General features: G+C 39.8%; 1 protein-coding gene across 2 annotated transcripts in view; it reads right to left on the bottom strand.

Annotated features, from left to right (window-relative positions):
• Window positions 1-932: 932 nt before the first annotated feature.
• The window catches only part of LOC119647176 (nucleoprotein TPR), a 59,544-nt gene continuing 40,629 nt past the window's right edge, over window positions 933-19,847 (bottom strand). The window contains exons 3-4 of one of the 2 annotated variants that reach the window (XM_038047984.1): window positions 2,686-3,150; window positions 933-2,607 (exon numbers count right to left, since the gene is read on the bottom strand). In XM_038047984.1, the coding sequence (XP_037903912.1) occupies window positions 1,672-2,607; window positions 2,686-3,150 (1,401 nt within the window). In that variant the 3' untranslated portion in view covers window positions 933-1,671. Of the gene's footprint in view, window positions 3,151-19,847 lie in introns of both variants that reach the window. The other variant, XM_038047983.1, reaches the window with a different exon arrangement.

The raw sequence follows: 19,847 nt of genomic DNA on the forward strand, positions 1-19,847 counted from the left end.
TATGCTCACAGAAAATATTTCCGACAGAATATATTTGAAATCTAGACCAAAGTATACCATCTAAATGTGACTGCTTCATTGAAACATTACACGAATGAATAAAATATTGGTAGTATGGTGCGTTACCTAAGGATCCAATAATGGCATTTATGCATAATCAAAAATTCGCCTTTTCTGTTGTTTTCAGTACATTTTTGAAAATGTGCATACTGTACGTGAAAATTGTTCTAAAAACGTTGTTCGATCTATGTAAAAAGCTGCTTGTCGAGGAAATCGTTCTTCGCATTGCATTTCCCCTGTAATACCAAAGATGAATCATAATCTTAGTCTCAAAAACTTTAAAATAATAATTACAGCCACGTTTACTTCTCGTTCATGACTCCTATCCAAAAGCATTTTCAGCGAGTAAGTCATTGTTCGGCTACCAATTTCAACTGTCTATAGATTCGACGTGGAAACGTTCAGTATTACTCATAAGTAGCTTTTTAACAAAGTTAATAATTTATAGTTTGAAGTTGATAATTTGAAAGTGTTGATATCTTGTCAAGGATGTTTCTGACTAAAGTGAAAGAAATGTTTTCTCGCTCGAATGCGCAAACTAATTGATGACTTTTCTGATAATCTCCTCCTCCTCCTTTTACTTTGGATTTTTTAGCTTTAAATAAATTTGTTATGATTTCTGAAAATTCAGTATTACTTTAAATACGTTATAAATATACATTTTATCATTACTTCAGCGTTCGATTGGTTTTTTCATTTAATCTTGTGAAATGTTACTTTTCAAAAAATAAAAATCTTTCACTCTTGTTTCGTTACTTCTCTCAAATTTCTTCACATTCCATTCTCGTCTATTTACTTCTTACTTCACGATATTGCATCACGTGAACGACTTCGTCACAAGATTAAACCAAGGCAAAAAGAAAAACAAAACGTTAAAATAAAAAATGTACTTTATTTTTTGTTACTTCTTTTATTTTTAATTTTACTCGTATCTTGTTTTAACAGGAAAACAAAAGAAAATTTTGAATTTTTTCCTCGTCTCTATAGAGTAGTCGTAGTGTGTATATATTAAACTAAATGAATGTTTCTGATTCTTCGTTTGTTTGTTTCTCTTGCGTCGTTTCTTGCTTCTCCTTACAAGCAATACAATGCAATTTTTAAAAAGTAATTTGTAGTATACTGTAAAATATACAAATCCAAAACTTTAAAAATAATAAGAAAATACATTATACAATAATGAAAAAGGAAGAAGTATTTTTCAATTATAATTATTATAATATTAAACAGAGAAGAAAGGAAACTTTGTTTTTCTTTTTATAATAAAAGTTATAGTAATAAGAGAAATTAATGAAATGCAGACACATATTTTTGCTGTTGCTGATTCCCTTGATGAGTTTGATGACACTTCTTATTGCGATTTTTTGCTGCAGACGTCATTGATGCCATTGCTACCTCTTTTCGTCGCCCCTGGGCCGGTACTACTGACTTCGGAGCTACAGATGGACTTGCTACTGCCTTCGATATTGATAGCGGCACAGATGATTGCGGCGATGACGACAGTGAAAGTGACGAAGCGGGTTTTGATGACATTGGTAATGACGAACAGTAAGTAGTCGAAGTTGAATTAGGAGAGTTGAATTTCTTATGATTGAGTGTCATTGATTTGTCCAATCAAGACGAGATTTGCTTTGCAACAATGACACCCGGTCGACATTGCTTCAGGGCAGCAGCTATTGTCACAGGTGTTGAAGTTTGCGACGATGAGGACGCTGATGATGAAGCCGATGCTGTTGGCGCTGACTGAGACTGAACTAGAGCGGGTGCTGTACTTACTGGCGTCGCAACAGATACTGCCGCCACCGAGGCGGGTGCCTGCACTTTCAAAGTGCCGCTTCCAGCTACCAAATAGGTTGTATTCGAGCATGTTCCACTCACGCTACTACTATTATTTGTACCCACACTACTAATACTACTACTGCTACTACTACTACTTTTCGCCGTCGTCGATGTGTTTCCGGCAACTGCCTCCACCGAAACTGCAGGTGCTTTCTTGAGTTGAAGGAATGGGCTTAGATCAACTGACAATTGCTTCCGCTGCGATGGCTTGTTCGTCAGGGCAAGAGGCACTTCCTGCTGAACGGTCACAACTTGCGCCTGTGTTGTTACCTGCTGCTTCTTCTGCTGTTCCGTCACCCCAGTATTCTCAGCGAACAGATGATCACCTTCTAAATGCCGGATAGCTTCCACGATCGTTTCCAGGTTCTGTCGAGATGTACTCGTTAAATACATTCGACCACTGTTACCCTGCTGACTGGCATCTTTCGCATCATCTTTCAGTTTTGTCAAAGTTGCATTAATTCGCTCTACTTCCACTTTTGGTTCAGCTTTTATCGCCGCTTCCAGAATTGGTTGTAATCTCGATGGAACTTCTACATATTCTGCAATTTCTTCTTTTATGATCACTTCGTCGCGCATATCTTCCTGTATCATGTCCTCTGTTATTGTTTCAACCACTTCGTCCTCTTGAATGTCCATCACCTCTCCCAATGGCGAACATACTACCACCTGTGTCTGCCCAACTGCGGGTAGTGCATCAATCTCAACAACCTGCAATTTCAACGGATCATTGATGATTGACACTGCCATTTCATGCTCTTCACGAATGTTGTCAGTGTGCTCAATTACCTCGCCCCGATGAACAGCATATTGGTTTGCCGTTGCCGTCGTTGCAGGGTAATATTGTCCAGTCACTTGTCGTAAACGCTCTTCAGCGAGCATTCGACGTTTACGTTCTGTTTCAAGACTTGCTTTCAGCTCCGTTAGCTCCTTAGACGTTGTACTGATGTAAGCTGTTGCTGCAACTGCTGTGCTCTTTGCTGCATTGTTCAGTAACGTCACAGGTTCAGGCGACATTGAGCCAAGGCCCTCGTCTGACGAATCCGATATTGTTTGAAGAGTTATAACATTATCCGTCAGTTTTCGTTTCTTGATAGCTCCACCTTGACCAGCACACGCAATCTCGTTACCATCGCCACTCGCCAATTCATGTTGTCCCAGTGTTCGTTTCAGTTGGCTGTTTTGAGAAAGCAAATGGGTCTTTTCACGCTCCAATTCAATGATGTACTGGGACGTTTGTTGTAATATGGCTGCCTAAAAAGAGAGAAAAAAACAGAAAAGCGTGTCAAATCGATTTTTCTAAAAATTAGCAAACGTTATAATAAATTGAGCTGTGCGCGACATACGAAGCATATTTTAAAGGAGTAGAAAAGGATAGATAAGCTGATGCCATTCCATTATAAGAGAAGATCAACTGAAAATCATCGAAAGTTGAGTATAATTTTCATCGTAAAATTGCTTAGCAGCAAACTTGCTTAGTTGCGTCGTTTTGCTAATCATAATAATTAAGGTTTAACGCATACCTATCAATATTGTAGTATGTCGATCAGTCCTATAATCGACAAAAAATTTAGGATGTTTAACAATGTACCATACCATTATATCGGTACCTGGGTACTATCTGCGTCATAAGAAAAGTAGACGAGTTTTACATTGCTACAGAATTTGGCCCTTACGCAATTCCTATGCACTCGAAATTTCATCGAACTATATCTATTAGAACCGAAAAAGTTGGCTGACGGTTTCGTCCAGGGCAGAGACAACTCATCAGACGCTGCCTCACCTCTGCCCTGGGAGCAACGTGACCGAAAGTGACGACAGATGGTAATCGCTCCATCGTAGCTTAACAGTAGTGAAAGTGACATGTTCAATACATCTGTCTACAGCGTGTTTTCGATTTCTTACAATTTTAATAATAGAATTGAACTTTTTTTTTGCTTTCCATGGCTGGATTCGACCAACATTCTCAAAAGAGTCATTCCTGAAGACGAAACTTCAGTTTATTTAGGTGAGTAGAAGGTACTAAAAATGAGCCTAAGAGCGTAAAAACATTCTTCCTCAGTCGAACTTCATCGATTACAGCGAAGTCGCGCATTATGAATTTTGCCAAATCAGACAGTAAACAACGTAAATGATTTGGCGTTTATAAGAAGTTTTTGTGAAGCAATGCGTCAAAAACAAAAAGATTCATGGCCAAAAAAATGCGTGGATTTACCACCACGATAATGTACCGTCTCATGGTGCCATCATTATTTACGCCAGTAACTGATTTCACCTAATTTGGCTTCCTCCAATTTCTTTCAATTCAGTTGATTCAGAGAGCCACGTTTCAATAAATCGAAGATGCCTTTGATAGACACATCAAACATCACGTGTAAAAATTGCCTTCAAATTGCCCACCCAATCTCCCATAGCATCTAAAATGCGTTAAAATCAACGAAAAAAACTAATTTCGATTGAGGTTATGCACATACATATTTAAATAATTATTGCAACAATATGCTTTCATATAATCACTTCCTACTGAAAATCGCTATGAGAAATACCAACCAAAAATAAAATTGTCCCGCCCAACACTTAATAGAAAAATGTTATCAAAGATGAAGAGAACTAGAAAAAATAATAGAACGAAAATAGAAAATCTCTCTGCCGGTTCTTTTTTCCACTAAATACATAATATATTTACATAAATTAGCCATTGACCGATCTGAAGGCCAAGCAGCACGTGTAGCCAACTATCATGATAGTTTCCATATACACTTTTGCTAATAGTTAACAAGCGCAAACCATCCATTGATACTAAATCATCTAGCATAGCCGGGAAAATGGGAGTTTCGAACACCACGCTGTGCCTGCAGAGGTCTCGGCGAAACCACAGTTCTTTGAATCAGTTGATGAATCTCATAGAAAAGATTAAATCATAGTTTTAATCGCTTGAGGTATTTCGGTGCTAGATATTTTTTTAGTTCCATAAACAAGTTAGTGAAATCGGCGCATGTATTTCAGTGTGTAAAACCCAAATACTCTTAAGCGATTCATTCTCGAAATGGAATTCAATAGGCCGAACAATTTGCGATTGCCTACGCAGAAAGAACATGACCACGAAGAATTCGACCACGTGGGGGTTTCCATCTGATGTACCGTTTATGCGCTGACATAACATCAATGATGTTAGCTTTTTTCAACTGGCTGGTTAGCGTGACTACATAGCCATTTTTGCGTATTAGCTATGATTACAAGTTCTTAGTGAATATAAGCAAACGAAGTTGATAGAGTTTTACTTTTGATGACTGGTTCAAAACTCATTATACACCTTGGCCCGCATATATATACATATAGATGGGAAATGACATATAACTGTTCCTTGAGTATGCAAGTATGTAGTTGGAAGGATAAAGATTTGAGGAAGACAACCCTTTAATGCCGAATTCTACTTCCTGCTGATTATTAGATTAATAACAGTAATACACTAAGCCTCAAAATAAGATACACAGTATACTTCACAACGGGGTTTCTAGAAATAAATCTGTTTTTTGTAAAACGATATTAATCCCTTTAATAATTAAGAAATGCGAGTTTTTAATTTATTCTACAAAAGCAAAAACAATAAAAAAATAAGGCGGCAAACCGTAAGCTGGGCGCTTCAGGTATGAAAGGTTTTGTTTGCTTCTTCTGTGAGTATATATGAGTGTAGAACTATCCCATTTGTGCGTAGCTTTTATAACTCTGGGATAACTTAAGGGAGGTTTTACTCAATTTCTCCAAAAATATGGTAATATAATATTATTAACTTAATTTGAACAGAAATCCATCCATAGAGGCAGCTTCATGAATTTTTTTAGATTTTTCGGTTGGATAGTTTCTGAGAATGGGCCCGTTAAAGAAATCATCACTTTCCAGCCCTCCCACTTCCCGCCTTTCTAACAAATCTCAAAACTAAGACCGGTTTCGAAAAGTACTAATCGAGACTTTTCATTTGAGGCCCCACATGACTATATTCAGTGAAAAAAAATTTTACACCCCCCTTTCACATGTATGGCACACAACAAAACCTTAAAAACGTTATCTTCCTCATTACAATTTAATTTTCTGTTGGCAGATACGTATTTCGAGAGCTTCGGTCTTCAGTAATTATGTTTCTACCAAGTACCAAGTATATAACTTAGCACTGAGAAGACGGGAGCAAATCACTCCCCAAATTTTAAATAAAATTTCCAATTATGATAGGATTTGAGAAGACGTTAAGTGCATCATGCCAGCAACGACCGGTTTTGAGTCGTCTTTAATGTTCTGATTACTTTTGCTGCATATAGAATATAATGGCTTTTGCAAGGTGAAATAACTATTGATTTTTTAATCATTCAAAATTTGAGCTCTGCATTGTTAGCATTGACCTATTCATCACAGAGAAATAAGATATTCCCGATCAATTCAACCCCCCAGTCTGAGGAACTATTTCAAAACGGAGTCGATTACCATCAATAGGTCACACATTTTTTCACCACGTCGATTCAAATCGAGAATAAATTGAATTTCATCAAAACCGTAAGAATGAATGGCGTCGTTACTGGAATTTTTCCACCTTCTCCAGATGGCGACCATACGACCATGTTCAGAATGAGAGCTCTCTTGCATAAATAAGACGATATAATCCCCTTCGATCAGATTCCATGCTACCGAGAATGGTTCGTGGGCAAATGCAATGATCAATCCAGAAATCTTCGAGACTGCTTTCCCGCCTTTTAATGCCACGTACACGACGCTCCAGGTATTCTTGGGGCGACATAGGCGTCGCTTCCCCCCACAACTTTGCCATCTTAAACCCTCACCGTCTCATGGTCGTGAAGGACACAAGTTCTTTCACCTGAACTCATGCGGCAAAGATGTTAAGTGATATGGCTGGCGCGCGCTCAATCTTTCAATGCGCCATATTTCTGAAGGCGATGCAGCGACATTGATATGCCGTAAGAATGTTTGTTATATTTCTGATGCTCGTCTCGACTGTATTGCCTGGCGTCTGATGGAGTTATTGTGAACAGTCTTTCAATACAATAAACATACAAAGTGGTTGTGTGGTTTCAAGAAAAGAACAAATCTCTTCATTCAGAGCTTATTCACACCCGAGAACACTTACCCTGCAATCGGCCATCAAACTAGCAAAGAATCTGCGAAAATCCCCAGCAGAACGCTAGTAACAATCAAGAACCGTACAACGACTTGGAATTCATAAGAAATTCTTCAACGTAGGTCTTTCAATACAGCACTCACTCGATACCTGTTTGGCCATAAAAAAGTTCACTCAATCGAGGCCTGCAAAGTAAAAAACAAAAGTGGTAGGAATTCCTCAAATCGGGCCAATGTTTCGCTGGTATGTACACAAAACACAGCAGCAAATAACTATATTATTCAATCGTGGGATAGCGAGATGAACGTTTCGTGCCATGCATGCCACATTGTAAGAGGTAAAATCATGAAAAAGCTTCACTACTGCACATTTGAAGGTCGTTCATTGACTCTACGCCACTGTAGTAGGTATTCATGAGCTTATGCTAGTTTCGCGTCTAGTCGAGTATCCGATGCTTGCGGCATTTGTGTGTAATTTATTTATTTCTTGCGGATTGATTTTTATCAATGATGCTTTCTGCTTTTATAAAAAAAACAATGCGAAATAAAACTGCAGATAATTCGAAATGCTTGTGAAAAGACGAAAGGATTAAAACAGAACAGTCAGAGATGTCCTTGTGTATCTGAAAAATATGAAGAATCATCACGACGACCGTGTTCTCAATGAACAGATGGTAGTTTTCTGCGTGAAAGTTCAATTGACCATAAGAAAAAAGAGAGCTTGGAAACTAACAGGCATCGTGGGGCATTCATATCGAACTAAAATTATTACCTTAGTTTATCAGATATATTTCTTAAATACGAAAAGGGAAGCAGTATTTTCTGAATATAAATTAATATAAGTTCTCGCCTCTTCTCACTCGGTTCCAATGAAACCTTTGAAAAATGCAGCTCCTACTTATCCAAATGGGATTTGGTGCAACGAGAATCAAAGTAGATTGTTCAATTCGATTCGAAAATCTCCGCGTTATGTTATGAAAATCTTAATTGAATGATTGATGCCACTAACATTGCACATACCTCTGGCTTTATGAATGGACGCGACGGGACTGTTGCAAGTGACATTAATTAGTGCCTCACGCAGTTCTTAAAACGAATTCATTTAAATTATGCATTCAAAACGCAGCCGAAAAAGAAAAGCGCCGCCAAATTACATATGGTGCAATCTGTCATCAGAACGAACCTTGCCGACCTGAAATCTTCACTGTACATTGAAGCTGTATGCGGTTCGCAGCTTCTCTCATCCGCATTCCGCACGCAGCATCGTAATTGTGTTTCCCGATTCACTTCCACCGATCAATGGGTGGAAAAGCGTTACGGGAATCGATGGCAATAGTATTTTGATAGAAAATATGTGCACATTCTTAGTGACATAGTAAGGCCCTTTGGCATCATGCCATGCACCAGACCTAGGATAGGCTCTTCTAAAACCCGGACTGGTAGCTTCCCGCAATCGACTGAAATAAAGAGAAATTATGTCCCGCATAAGACGGTTAGATTGATATTTTCACTGTTCCTCAAGTGCACATGAAGACGCTAGTACATTTGACAAAGCATTGCTCCTTAAAACATAACCAAGAAAATCGATGCGATGGACTACAACAAAGCTACTAAAAATAAGAAACGTCCTTGAATCTCATATTTAGGCCCACAACTTTCTTTACAATGGCGCGAGGAGGCAGCATAACGGGATTATCGTAGTCTAAGAACTTGGAAACACGGTTTGACCATGATTTTATTTGAAAGTGTCTTTTAACTTCCGGATTCGAAATTGGTATTTAAAATGGAAATCAGGTAAAGTTCAACAAATTCAATTCCTTTACTTTTGTAAGTATCAGATCCCGCGTGCACGCGGTTTCGCGATAATGAAAATGCCGCGTTCGATCAATGGAGAGTACGCTATGCTCTCTTCCAAAATGTCTCTTAATTGGAAAAAAAAGTACTGCAATTAACAAACAATAAAAATAACCACACGCCAATGCAAATATTTGGAAGCATTATAATAGTGTTGCGTTTAATCTGGGTATACCCATAAATGGCAAGAGACCAATTTTTTTGATAATTAGTCGAGCATTTTCATTTTTTTCGGGGAGTTATATTAACTGTTTCATTCTAGTATCTATTTAAATAACCTTAATAATAGTAGATTGTCAGTTTTCAAAACGACCGAAAACCCCCCTTAAGATCACCCTGGGAATACCAACTTTCTCCTTTTTCCTAAAAAGCCATATCACGCATAATACTGAAAAGTTTCACACAAATCCAGTTAAATTCTAACTGTTTTATTATGAAAATGCAACTTTATTATGAAAGAATGGTTACAAATGAGTTATTCAAGGTATTCCTCATCACTAACTACAACTTTTTCGCATCTTTTCGGCAGAACTCGAAGAAGTGCCCAGAGGCTATCCACGCACCACGCTATTTTTTCATGTTTTCATATGAATGGAACTGCTGATTAGCTAGACCATATGCCACAGAATGGATCAAGTAATGATCGGATAGTGCAATATCCGATGAATATTGCAGCACCAGTAAAACTTCCCATAGTAGCACTTTCAGGTAGGATTTAACGGTTTCGGCAACTTCAGGTCGAGCATTGTAGCATCACTGTGCCTCTGCTCGTATTGTAGCCGTTTTTCGCGCAGCACTAGGCTGAATCGCATCAATTTCAACAATAACGATTTGATTCGGATTCAACAGCTCATAGTAAATAACACCGACTGGTCCTACCAAATTATATCACAGTGTGAACATTCGACCAAGCCGATGTGATAAAAGCAGGATCATCGGTTATGATGCGATGAAGAAAATCTTTCCTTTTTTGCTGCGAGAGCAGTTGTTCACAGTTGAAAAAAAAAAACGACGCCCAATACTCATTTCAAATTATAAGGACTCAGAATTCCTTGATTTTCAACCTTCCCCAACGCATGCAATTGCGGGAAAGTGAGCTCCCAAAGCTGAAATAAGCTCTTCTTGCGTTTGGCATGGATTCAAATCGAGCAATGCCTTCAATTCAGTCTCTTCGCAGGTTCAGATCTTACTTCACGTCAACAGTTGTCAAAACTGAAATCACCGTCTTTGAAAGCAGCAGCATCTCTGTAAACTTTTCAGAGCTCTCGATGTGATGACCAACACTTTCCGCAAATGACGATTATTTGGCAAAAAATCAGACATTTTCACACAACCAAAAGTATACCCAAAACAAAATCACTAATATGCCAAAACGGGGTGTTTGCTATAGCTAAGTCCCATTTGGTTTTCGCGAGCGCAGTGAATGCCGGTTCGTTTTCTTGCGAGCGTTTATCTGCCAAAACGAAATTTTGAGAAGGTATTTATTTAGGAATACTTTATATAATTGTGTGTAATTTAAAATTCGCCTCAATGTTTCAACGCGAAGCGCGATCGAAAACTGACTGTTCAACTGATGAGTTTGCTGTACTTCAATTCTAGTTGATGAAGCCCACACGATAGCTCACACCCAGGCTAATGAGCAATTGGGTGGCAATCAATTTCTTTTTACCGAACAGCTTGAATAATTCGTTGGTCGTTTCTTTAGAAGAAAAAATTCTTCGTACTTATCATTCAGAGAAATGAATCACCCACCTGTGGGGAGTTCCATTTCCGAAAAATACTGCACCAACGTCCCTTTCCATGATCTACGTGCGACGACGATATCCCATTTCAATCCTAAGCATACCACACCAGCATTGAGTAAACATTTCACATGAGCCGCACGCCCAGCTGATTTTCATCTCCTAATATTTCAATCCAAGCCTATCGAAAACGAGGGAGAAATTAATTTCATCCCATCAGCCCGCATTGACCAAATTTGCCATTCGCCTGAAAATGTTTTGACCACAATTTTTTCCTGCACGAATACATATCGTCTCGTATCTCAAGTCCCAAAAATAATCATGTGTTGAATGTGCAAAAAAGTATCACACAACCGACACAGTGCTGTTGCTTTTCGCAGTCGCCGCTACCCTCTGCCTCTCACCTCTTATATTACGCTCTACATAGCAGATGTTTCTAAAAATAAGTCGCAATTTCACATACAATACTACGCACATCCAGTAAACCTTACACAACCTCTGCACCAATCAGCCGACGAGTGCAAGAAATACAAAAAATAAATTTCCCAAGCTCTCAGGTGACGACCACGCTACAATGATTTTCACAGGGGAATTTCAACTTCACCTGGCAATGCCTTCGGCTCAGCTGAATCCGTTCCAAGCGTTTCAACCGGGCCGGGCCTGACCCCCTCGAGACTCTTCGGCGTTTCCTTCACTTGCATGTACCATGGCTACTCGCGTTCTATCTCGTGCTCGCGTCTACGATAAAGCCACACGAAACCACCGTAAAAGAAACCTTGACGGAATCATATGTGAACGCCAGTCAGCGCACACACAAACTCACGACCAACGTGCTGCCGACAGTGCCCAGTGCGCATGTGTGGTGGAGAATTGATAATTTTGCCGTCGTGTAGTCGTTTTGTGGTGACTGTACTTTTTTCCCGAATAGTATCGGGAACCAGTCATCGCGTAGTAGCGTCGTAGCGTCAAGTTTCATCGCATGCTGACGCCGACTTTTTCTGCCATTATGACTTTCCGCCTTGTAGTGGGTAAAGCGCACAGTGGAGGAAGCTAGCAAGTGACAGACCTGAATGCTCGGTACCCAGCGTTAAGTATTCCAAGGATAAAGTGACTGATGGTACCACAGTACAAGAAGGAGCAGTTCGAATTGAAGCTTGGGGTGCAAATTCTGATCTGTTTGGTGGGAAAATGTACCCGAATCCGCATTCCATCAATGAAAGCGAGGAAAAAAGCTATAACCATGGAAACGTCCAGAACGGAGTGTATTGCACAAGTTTTACAGCGAACCACTGTAGTACGCCAGCAACGCTACTACTTTTGCTCAAAGAAATTATTCTCGGTGGAAAGGTGTCGTGAGGGCAGCAAGTGTGACGAGGACGACGCCGACAAATCGAACGGAATCTGCGCATCCACTTCTGAATTGAAATGCCGACGCTGCTCGCCACGACTCCAGCCAGACGATTTTGCACATTCTACGGCGGCACGGGATGCGGGCGGTGAGCCGGCCGCTAAACCCAGCTGGTATGTATGCTATGCTGCCGCGCCCGGCTCAGCTACGAGCCTCGTTCGGGACCGTATTTGCCGGGTGATTGCGAGGCGTTGGCGGCGAACAGCAACCCAGCCGCTAGCCACGTACAATGCGAAAGTAAAGTCTATTTATGCACTGCCCGCACTGCCATAAAATCACGTGGTGTTTGTGTATCAGGGCGTCATGCTTGGCGGCTAATGTCGCTCGATAGGAACAGCTGTTGTTACTACAAGTGCCCGGGATGGCTTTCGTCAAACAACTTTCCACGGCCGAGCCAACTCTCTGCCGTGGGCTGACTCCATCCATAGTGGCGAAGGCAGAATGGAGAGGAATTCCAAATATGTAGTCGAACGAATTAAGAAGGCGAATGCTTGGCTTCAGTGCAACTCACTCTGCCGGAATTGAGTGGGCTAGTGCAAATTTCTAACGGGGCAGATATTGCAGTGGAACTATGATATATGCAGTGTCGCGGTACAGTGCAGCTGCATTCTTCGAATAAGAATTATTTCCATTCTACATGGAAGTTTTGGGGATGGGCATAGGCGTGAGCAACTCTAAGAAAATTGAAAATTTGGTCGAAGGACTTAAGACGAAGTTCATCCTTTGGGAAGTATAGTCTTTTGTGAATCTGAAGATGTTTCCTGAAAGCCGGGAACGGGCGCACAAATTCTTCGTAAAAGAGACTTGCTAGGTATTTTTGGCTTGAGTCTAAGCAAGTCAACCATAACAAATAAAGTGCACAATCTCTTCCTCTTTTTTACTTTGGTTTCTCCAGGTGACAGTCGAAAAAACAGGGCCATGTTTCTAGAAATTCTACCATAAGGGAGAGTTTTGTAGAGTTTAAGCAGCACTGGGGACAGTTTTCCACCAATTTACGTGTTGGATATGGTGTCACCATTTAGTGCTGATAGTGCCCTTTGCCTGTTGAAACCACGAAACTGAATTGATCCTTCAGGCTCCAAAAGAGCTGTAGAGGGCAGAGAACATTGCTATTTTGACCAACAGCCAAGCGGCTATCAAAGCACTTGAATCCTACCAGATAAATTCTAAGCTGGCATGGGAATACCTTGATAAGTTAATACGTTTGCATAACGTCTGGATTAGACCATATTGGATTAGAAGGCAATTGAAGCAGCGGAAGAAATGACCGCAAAAGGAGCAGGGATGCTGCTATACAGACCTGAATTCTTTTTTGGAATCGGAAAGGGGTTGTTGCTACGACGCTAAAAATGAAGAGGAACAGCTGAATGAATTTTATTCGGAGAACCTACCAGTAATGAAACAATCCAGGATGCTCATATGGGAATACGAACTAAGATGCTCGAAGAATTGTTTAAAGCTCACCAAAAAGAGCCTTAATATCACAGTTGTAATAATCACTTGTTATTGCAGGTTAAAATATCACCTGGGGATTAGGTATACTATATTTACGGACACTCTCTGCAGATTCTGTGGGGAGTATAAAGTAGATGAGGGTACCTGCGAGAATACTTAATACCAGCTATCAGACTGAAAGATCTGGAAGTGGCAAACATATTACAATTCCTGTCGATTATAGGAGGAAAGTTGGAACGATTGGTTTGCTGCAAGTATGTGAACATGCTCAGAGACAAACTCTATCGAGCGGAGAAGCGACTTCAATCATGAACGCAAGTCTTACGAATAAACCAGTAGGATATTTGACATCATCAGACCATGAGAAAAAGGCTTCACTCCAGACAAACCAGCAACAGATCAGATTACCTTTCTGCGGCAAGCTGTAGGAATATAGCCAGGGCAAAACTTGCCAAATTGATAAAGCTAACTAGGCTGACTCTGGCCAATGTACGAAAGCCAGATAAAAGTAGCAGGATCACTCTCGAAATGATTGACAAATTTGTTCTATCCAGAATCGAAAATCACAACCGATAACAACTGTGATGATGAGATCCGCGCACGGTACTTGGCAAGAGATTCATCTTGTCAGTCCTTATAGATTCCTCAAAAACTTGTGTTCTTAGCAAAAAAAAATTTGTGAAATCTTAGCAGGGTTCGAGATAATCCTCCGAATATTTTTTGGCCCTCTACAAAAGGCTGGACGATTTCGTATCCTATATAACAACGAAATCTATGAGCGATATCATGACCGTCTGGTTGTGAATAAAATCTGGTTCATTGGGTTGCGACGAACGGGTCACTTAATCCGTATGGGTGAGGATGATCCAAGCCGGAAAGCCTATGGTAGAAAAAGAAGAAAACAGCGTGGCAAACCCTGTTTGAGATAGATCGATGGCGTAGCAAAGGGGGCCAGATCGATATATTTGTCTGCAGTTCCTTATTAAGGCAGACCTAGACTGGATACCATTTGTTGCGCCGTTGATGATGATGATATTTGACATAAACAATTAGCCTCAAAACAAATCACGTTTCATTTATACAACGTTGAAAGAGATGAATTTTTTAACACATGCGGTTGGGATATATTATAAGAAATTATAATATAAACAAATCGAGAAAACGGAAGTTAGACGCTTCACGTATCTCAAAGGTTTTGTGTATTTCTTTTATAAAGAGATTTGAGTGTACATTTTACCCATTAGTATCTAGCACGTAATATATATTATGTGAAAATATCCGTGATATTGACATTCAAAATCTTCAATTTGCACAGAAGCGACAGCTTTGACCTATTATAACTTTGTTACTAATAGTGCGATTTTTAACAAATTTGGTAGGATCATGCTCTATGATGTAGACAACAGTGATTCTAGGATGAATTATAGTAATGTACTATTATTAACTTTATTTGAACAGGTATCGGTATGGAAATTATTTTGGAGCCTAGGCACCGTACAGTGGCAGCCTCTTGATTTTTTCAGATTTTTAGGTTGGGTAGTTTCTGAGAATGGGTCTGTTGAAGAAATTATCACTTTAGACCCCCGCACTCCCCACCTTCCAAATAAATGTTAAAACTAAGACCGGCTTCGAAAAGTACTAACCGAGACCCTTCATATGAAACCCCACATGCCTATATTTTATGAAAAAAGTCCATTCAACTGCTGGCGCTGATGGTATTGACATAACAGCAGGATCAACACGAAATATACAAACGCCTCCATTTAAATCGAGCAGGCCATGATCGTGGACTTCACGTTAATGAAGTTAAGACGAAGTGCATGGTCAACACTAAAAACAACATTTAACTACACTGGTTAATTAAAAACAAGGTTTAAAAATCACAATCGCACCTTTTCCGTCTTCAGTTTTCGTCCCTCTGGGTAGGAGGGTCGGCTCGTCTAGATAGAATTTGCCACTTTTTTCAATCATAAGCCTGGCTCACTATAAACGATAACAGCTTTCATGGAGAAACTCGCACACGGTTGCTGGCAACTTGACCTATTTCAGCTAACAAACACTCGTTGGCTTAAATGTCTGCTTATGTACAAGACACTGATCTTTCCTCCTTATGAACCACTACTAATTGAGACCTTTCATATGATACCCCGCACGGTGTCATTTGCAGAAAAACACGTACACAACCCTCCTCCTCTGTATAAATCGCTAACTCTCTTTAAACTACTCTGAAATTAATGACATTTCATATTTGTGATATGTCACCCGAATTTCGTTTCAATCGATATAGCCGAGAAAAGTGCGGAAGAAAATAGGATAGACATGCAAACAGTAACCGATTTTAATAAGGTTATGTTCTTCACAACACCCTAATAACCATTCGATATGCTTCTTCACCGTACTATGTAACGTGTTGAGTATGAAGGGGAACGATACGCGTTGACCCATTATTGATTAAATGTCAGCATCTAAATCTCATTGCCAGACGTTCCAATCCCGGTTAGTCATGGATGTTTGTGTTCCTTTTGGTGTTTGTCATGCTGCTGTGAGATTATTATCTACACAGTATTAGATCTGATGAATATGAAATTGAAATAACGCCCTCATGAAAGTGAAATATTAGAATAAAGATATCCTAGAAGAACTATGGTACTTCCTTTACTGGTTATAGTACATCTATCAACTATGGTATGTCAAGCAATCCTTTAACTGACAGGATTTTCATTATATTCTCTATTTCCAAATAATTCAACTTGGTGTTTGGTATTAAGTGCTCTCCCAGGTGCCTCAGTCTACTTTGCACAAGCGCCAGGCACTGCCTCAGAGCATGTGTGGAGGTTTCGTCACCCTCCTCACAGAATCTGCAGACGTTGTTCGTAGATATCCCTAGCATCCCCAGGTGATATTTTTGTCTGTAATGACCATTGAGTATTCCCGTAGATTTTTCTTGATGCGGTTTTAATAATCTTTAAAGCGATTGGCTTAGTATCCCCTCAAAGAGCATCCTGAACTGTTCCATTCCTGGTAGATTCACCCGGTATAGTTTTCTCAGCTGTTCCTCTTCATTTTTCAACGTTGTAGCTATGAAACCATTTCCGTGCGCCCCCATAAATACGACCAATTTGCCCAGAGACCCTGGAAATTGGTTTACGCGACAATGCTCAGCTCTGAACAATATAACAGCTTCATTCAAATGTATAACAATCATTTTTTCATAAAACTTCAAATTCATAGACGCTAACGGAATCCCCAAAAGCTTTCTACATTGAATCATCGCAATTAATGTCCTCGTCTCCCACTTCCTATTCAGGAAGACCTTTTTCAAATTTTCTTTATTATTGAGTTTTAATAAACTCGATGTCGATGTTATAAAATATTTAGATTTTAAATCAAATTAAAAAATTAAATCAATGTGTGAAGTGTAATTGACAAAAACGTGATTACATTGACATATATAATACATGAGGAAACTGTTCTGCTCCTCCTCACGGAAACTGCTCCCCAAGGGACTCATTAAAATCCCACATGTCTTTGAATTCCTCCAGACCAATTAACACCGAAACGTTTTCAAATGAATTTCATTCGGCTGATATTGAACCGCGCCTTAGCAAACATACTACCCCCACATGCCTATATTTCCAACCTACGTGACTCACACGGCATATATACTATGCTAGCCAGAAATCTGAAGGACATTATGTAACAGTTCAACAAATTTCCACCGGATAAGTACTTGAAAATTTCCCTTGTTCAACTCCACGAACATTTCGGGAGCTGCTTTTGCCTCCACGCGTCTCGAAGCATAGTGAACAGAGCCTCTGTTTGGTCTATATATTTTATTAATCGAATTTTTTTTTATTCGAGCGCACAATTTGCACCATTTGGTTCATGTAGCAAATAGACCCAGAGAAAAGGCCACACAGCATAAAAGCAACCAGACGGCTGGCAATGGATCGATACAGGTTGCCATGACGGCGCGCCCCTCCACAGAAAATGTTGAGAGCTTTGAAAAGCGCAAGATTGTCTACTCCCGGGTTGAAAATGGAGGAATGAGACACTCGAATAATGAAGGCATGGAAAGTTGTAGCGTACAATAGTGGGAACTTGAGAATATAATCTTCCCACCCCGGCCTCCACCTCTAATTGCAAATATATATTCCAGCTTCCATTCTCCATCAAATTTTATAGATTTCTCATTTATTTCCCGGCCAAACATTTTTATAGTACAAACTTCGTACAACTTTCAATGCCATCCGACTGGAAACATCTTAACAGCCCAAATGGAGTAGTTTGAGAACGAAGGTGAAAATTGCTATGAGTAGTGTTTTTATTCTGTCATTTTACCAGAAATTCAATCATAGTTTCTTCAATGTTTCAAAATCTATCCAAATGCGTGCTTCCTTCACTAAACCCTATAAAGGCTACAAAAACTTATATGGATCCAAGTATAGCAACGTCTCCTCCCCAGTACATTACTACGCAGGCGAGTGTCAACTACAATAGACATTTGCTTGGGACAAATAAATGCGAGATGAAATTCGTGCCTTATCTTTGCATTCTTTGCAGCACTCGCAAAGACACATCAGCAAAATTACTTTTTGCCAGTAAGCATGGATAGTACTCGAACAAATACCTGCGAGCTCTATTGCTTTCGCAAACAATCAAGCATAAGTGATGGTGTACACCAGCGAAAGACATGCTGGACTTATTAACCCGAACCAACAGGACATTCTTTAAACAGTTTGCAGCCGATTGTTGTTTTGAATTAAGAGTCGATGGGTGGGCGTATTCCATGCAAATATTAGCTAACATGTAAGATTCTACTTAGTGATTTAGGCAAGTGAATAATAAGTTCAAAGTGATTTATTTCCAATGTGCTAGTATTTAGTCAGGAAATTAATAACGGAAATGACGTTCCTTTGCAAATAAGACTCTAAAACAGGATTTGCCGGTATTTAACTTTGGAAATTTTTTGAATACTTTCAAAACCTGACGCGACAAACATCTTTTTTCGACCCCGTATAAAAATTTAGTTAATATAAATAGACTAATTAGATTTTGAACTATTTGAAGCCTTTACTTGAGAAGGTGGTGAGAAAGGCAGAACTATTTGGAGCCTTTACTTGAGAAGGTGGTGAGAAAGGCAGAAGAGTGAATGGGTTAAGCTAAATGCGGTCATTACGATAGGTATAATAGAACGGAACCAAAAATATATCCAACGTGTTGGTAATGGTTGATGTATTTTACCAGCGACTGATAATAGTGTGCTTAAGAAGTATATAGTTGCGTTCATCATTCATCTCATGTCAACCAATCATCCTTAACGCTGGTTGATTTCTAAATACATTAGCCAAAAACTATAAATGGTTAATTTATGTTTTTTTTTGAAAATCATTTCTTTTCAAAAATAACGATCATTACTTAATGATGGCGACCTTTAAAATGAAAAATATCTTTAACCCTCCAGATATGAGACTGAATCATCGTGATTATCTGATGAAAGTCCTGGGGGGTTTAACGTGAGTACCTGCCGTGAAGGCATAATCCCACGGTCCTCTTCGGACACGGATTGATTTTGGAATCACAATCAGAGCCCCGCCATGCAAGCACAGCGGTCCTGGTTTACACTGAGAGCAGGCGCAGCATTCATACCAGTGGATGCGAGGCCTATCTAACACCTCTGCCGCAACTAAGGAGTACGTCACCCGAGTTGTACAACGCAACTCTACGCTCGAGCTCCGAAGAGCTCTGCCCGCGATGTAGGCATAACCACAACCACCATGAAACTCCTACTAGGGGGCCAACCGCAAATAACCAGGCCGAGAACACATCCTCCAGGAATTCTCCTGGAGCATATGCTCTCAGAGGGCCATCCCGGTTCCCATGATACCAGGTAACCTCCGATGAGGCTTCGTGACAGAGCCACTTCAGATGAGTCCCTTGCAGACTCGGGTCTGATCGCCCTCCTCGAGTATGTGGGGACGAAACGTGATTATCTAATGTTAAAAATCTAAAGTTCTAATCATATAATAATATCCCCAATACTATTTTTTCTTCTCGTGGAGGACATATGAGCGTGGCGTCTCGCCAATTCGATGTTCCCCTGAAACGTTGTATTTCCTTGCCCTTCTTTGTTCACGTACCTCAGAAAACTTATCATTTTTATGTCATATTGCGATCTTAAGTTCCGTAGGTGATCATCTTGTCAGAAGCCTCTGTAAATAAGAGTGTCCTTTGGGACTTTTAGCTAAAAGGAATTTCAGTTCGAGTTTCTAAATAGTCTCCTTTTCCTACTATGTATCTTTCCTTGGTTTCTTTTTCTTTGGTTGTGATTCAGGGGATAAATGTGTTTGAACCATTGTTAGACCACG

The sequence above is a fragment of the Hermetia illucens genome, chromosome 1 (assembly GCF_905115235.1).
Source record: "Hermetia illucens chromosome 1, iHerIll2.2.curated.20191125, whole genome shotgun sequence".
Taxonomy (NCBI): domain Eukaryota; kingdom Metazoa; phylum Arthropoda; class Insecta; order Diptera; family Stratiomyidae; genus Hermetia; species Hermetia illucens.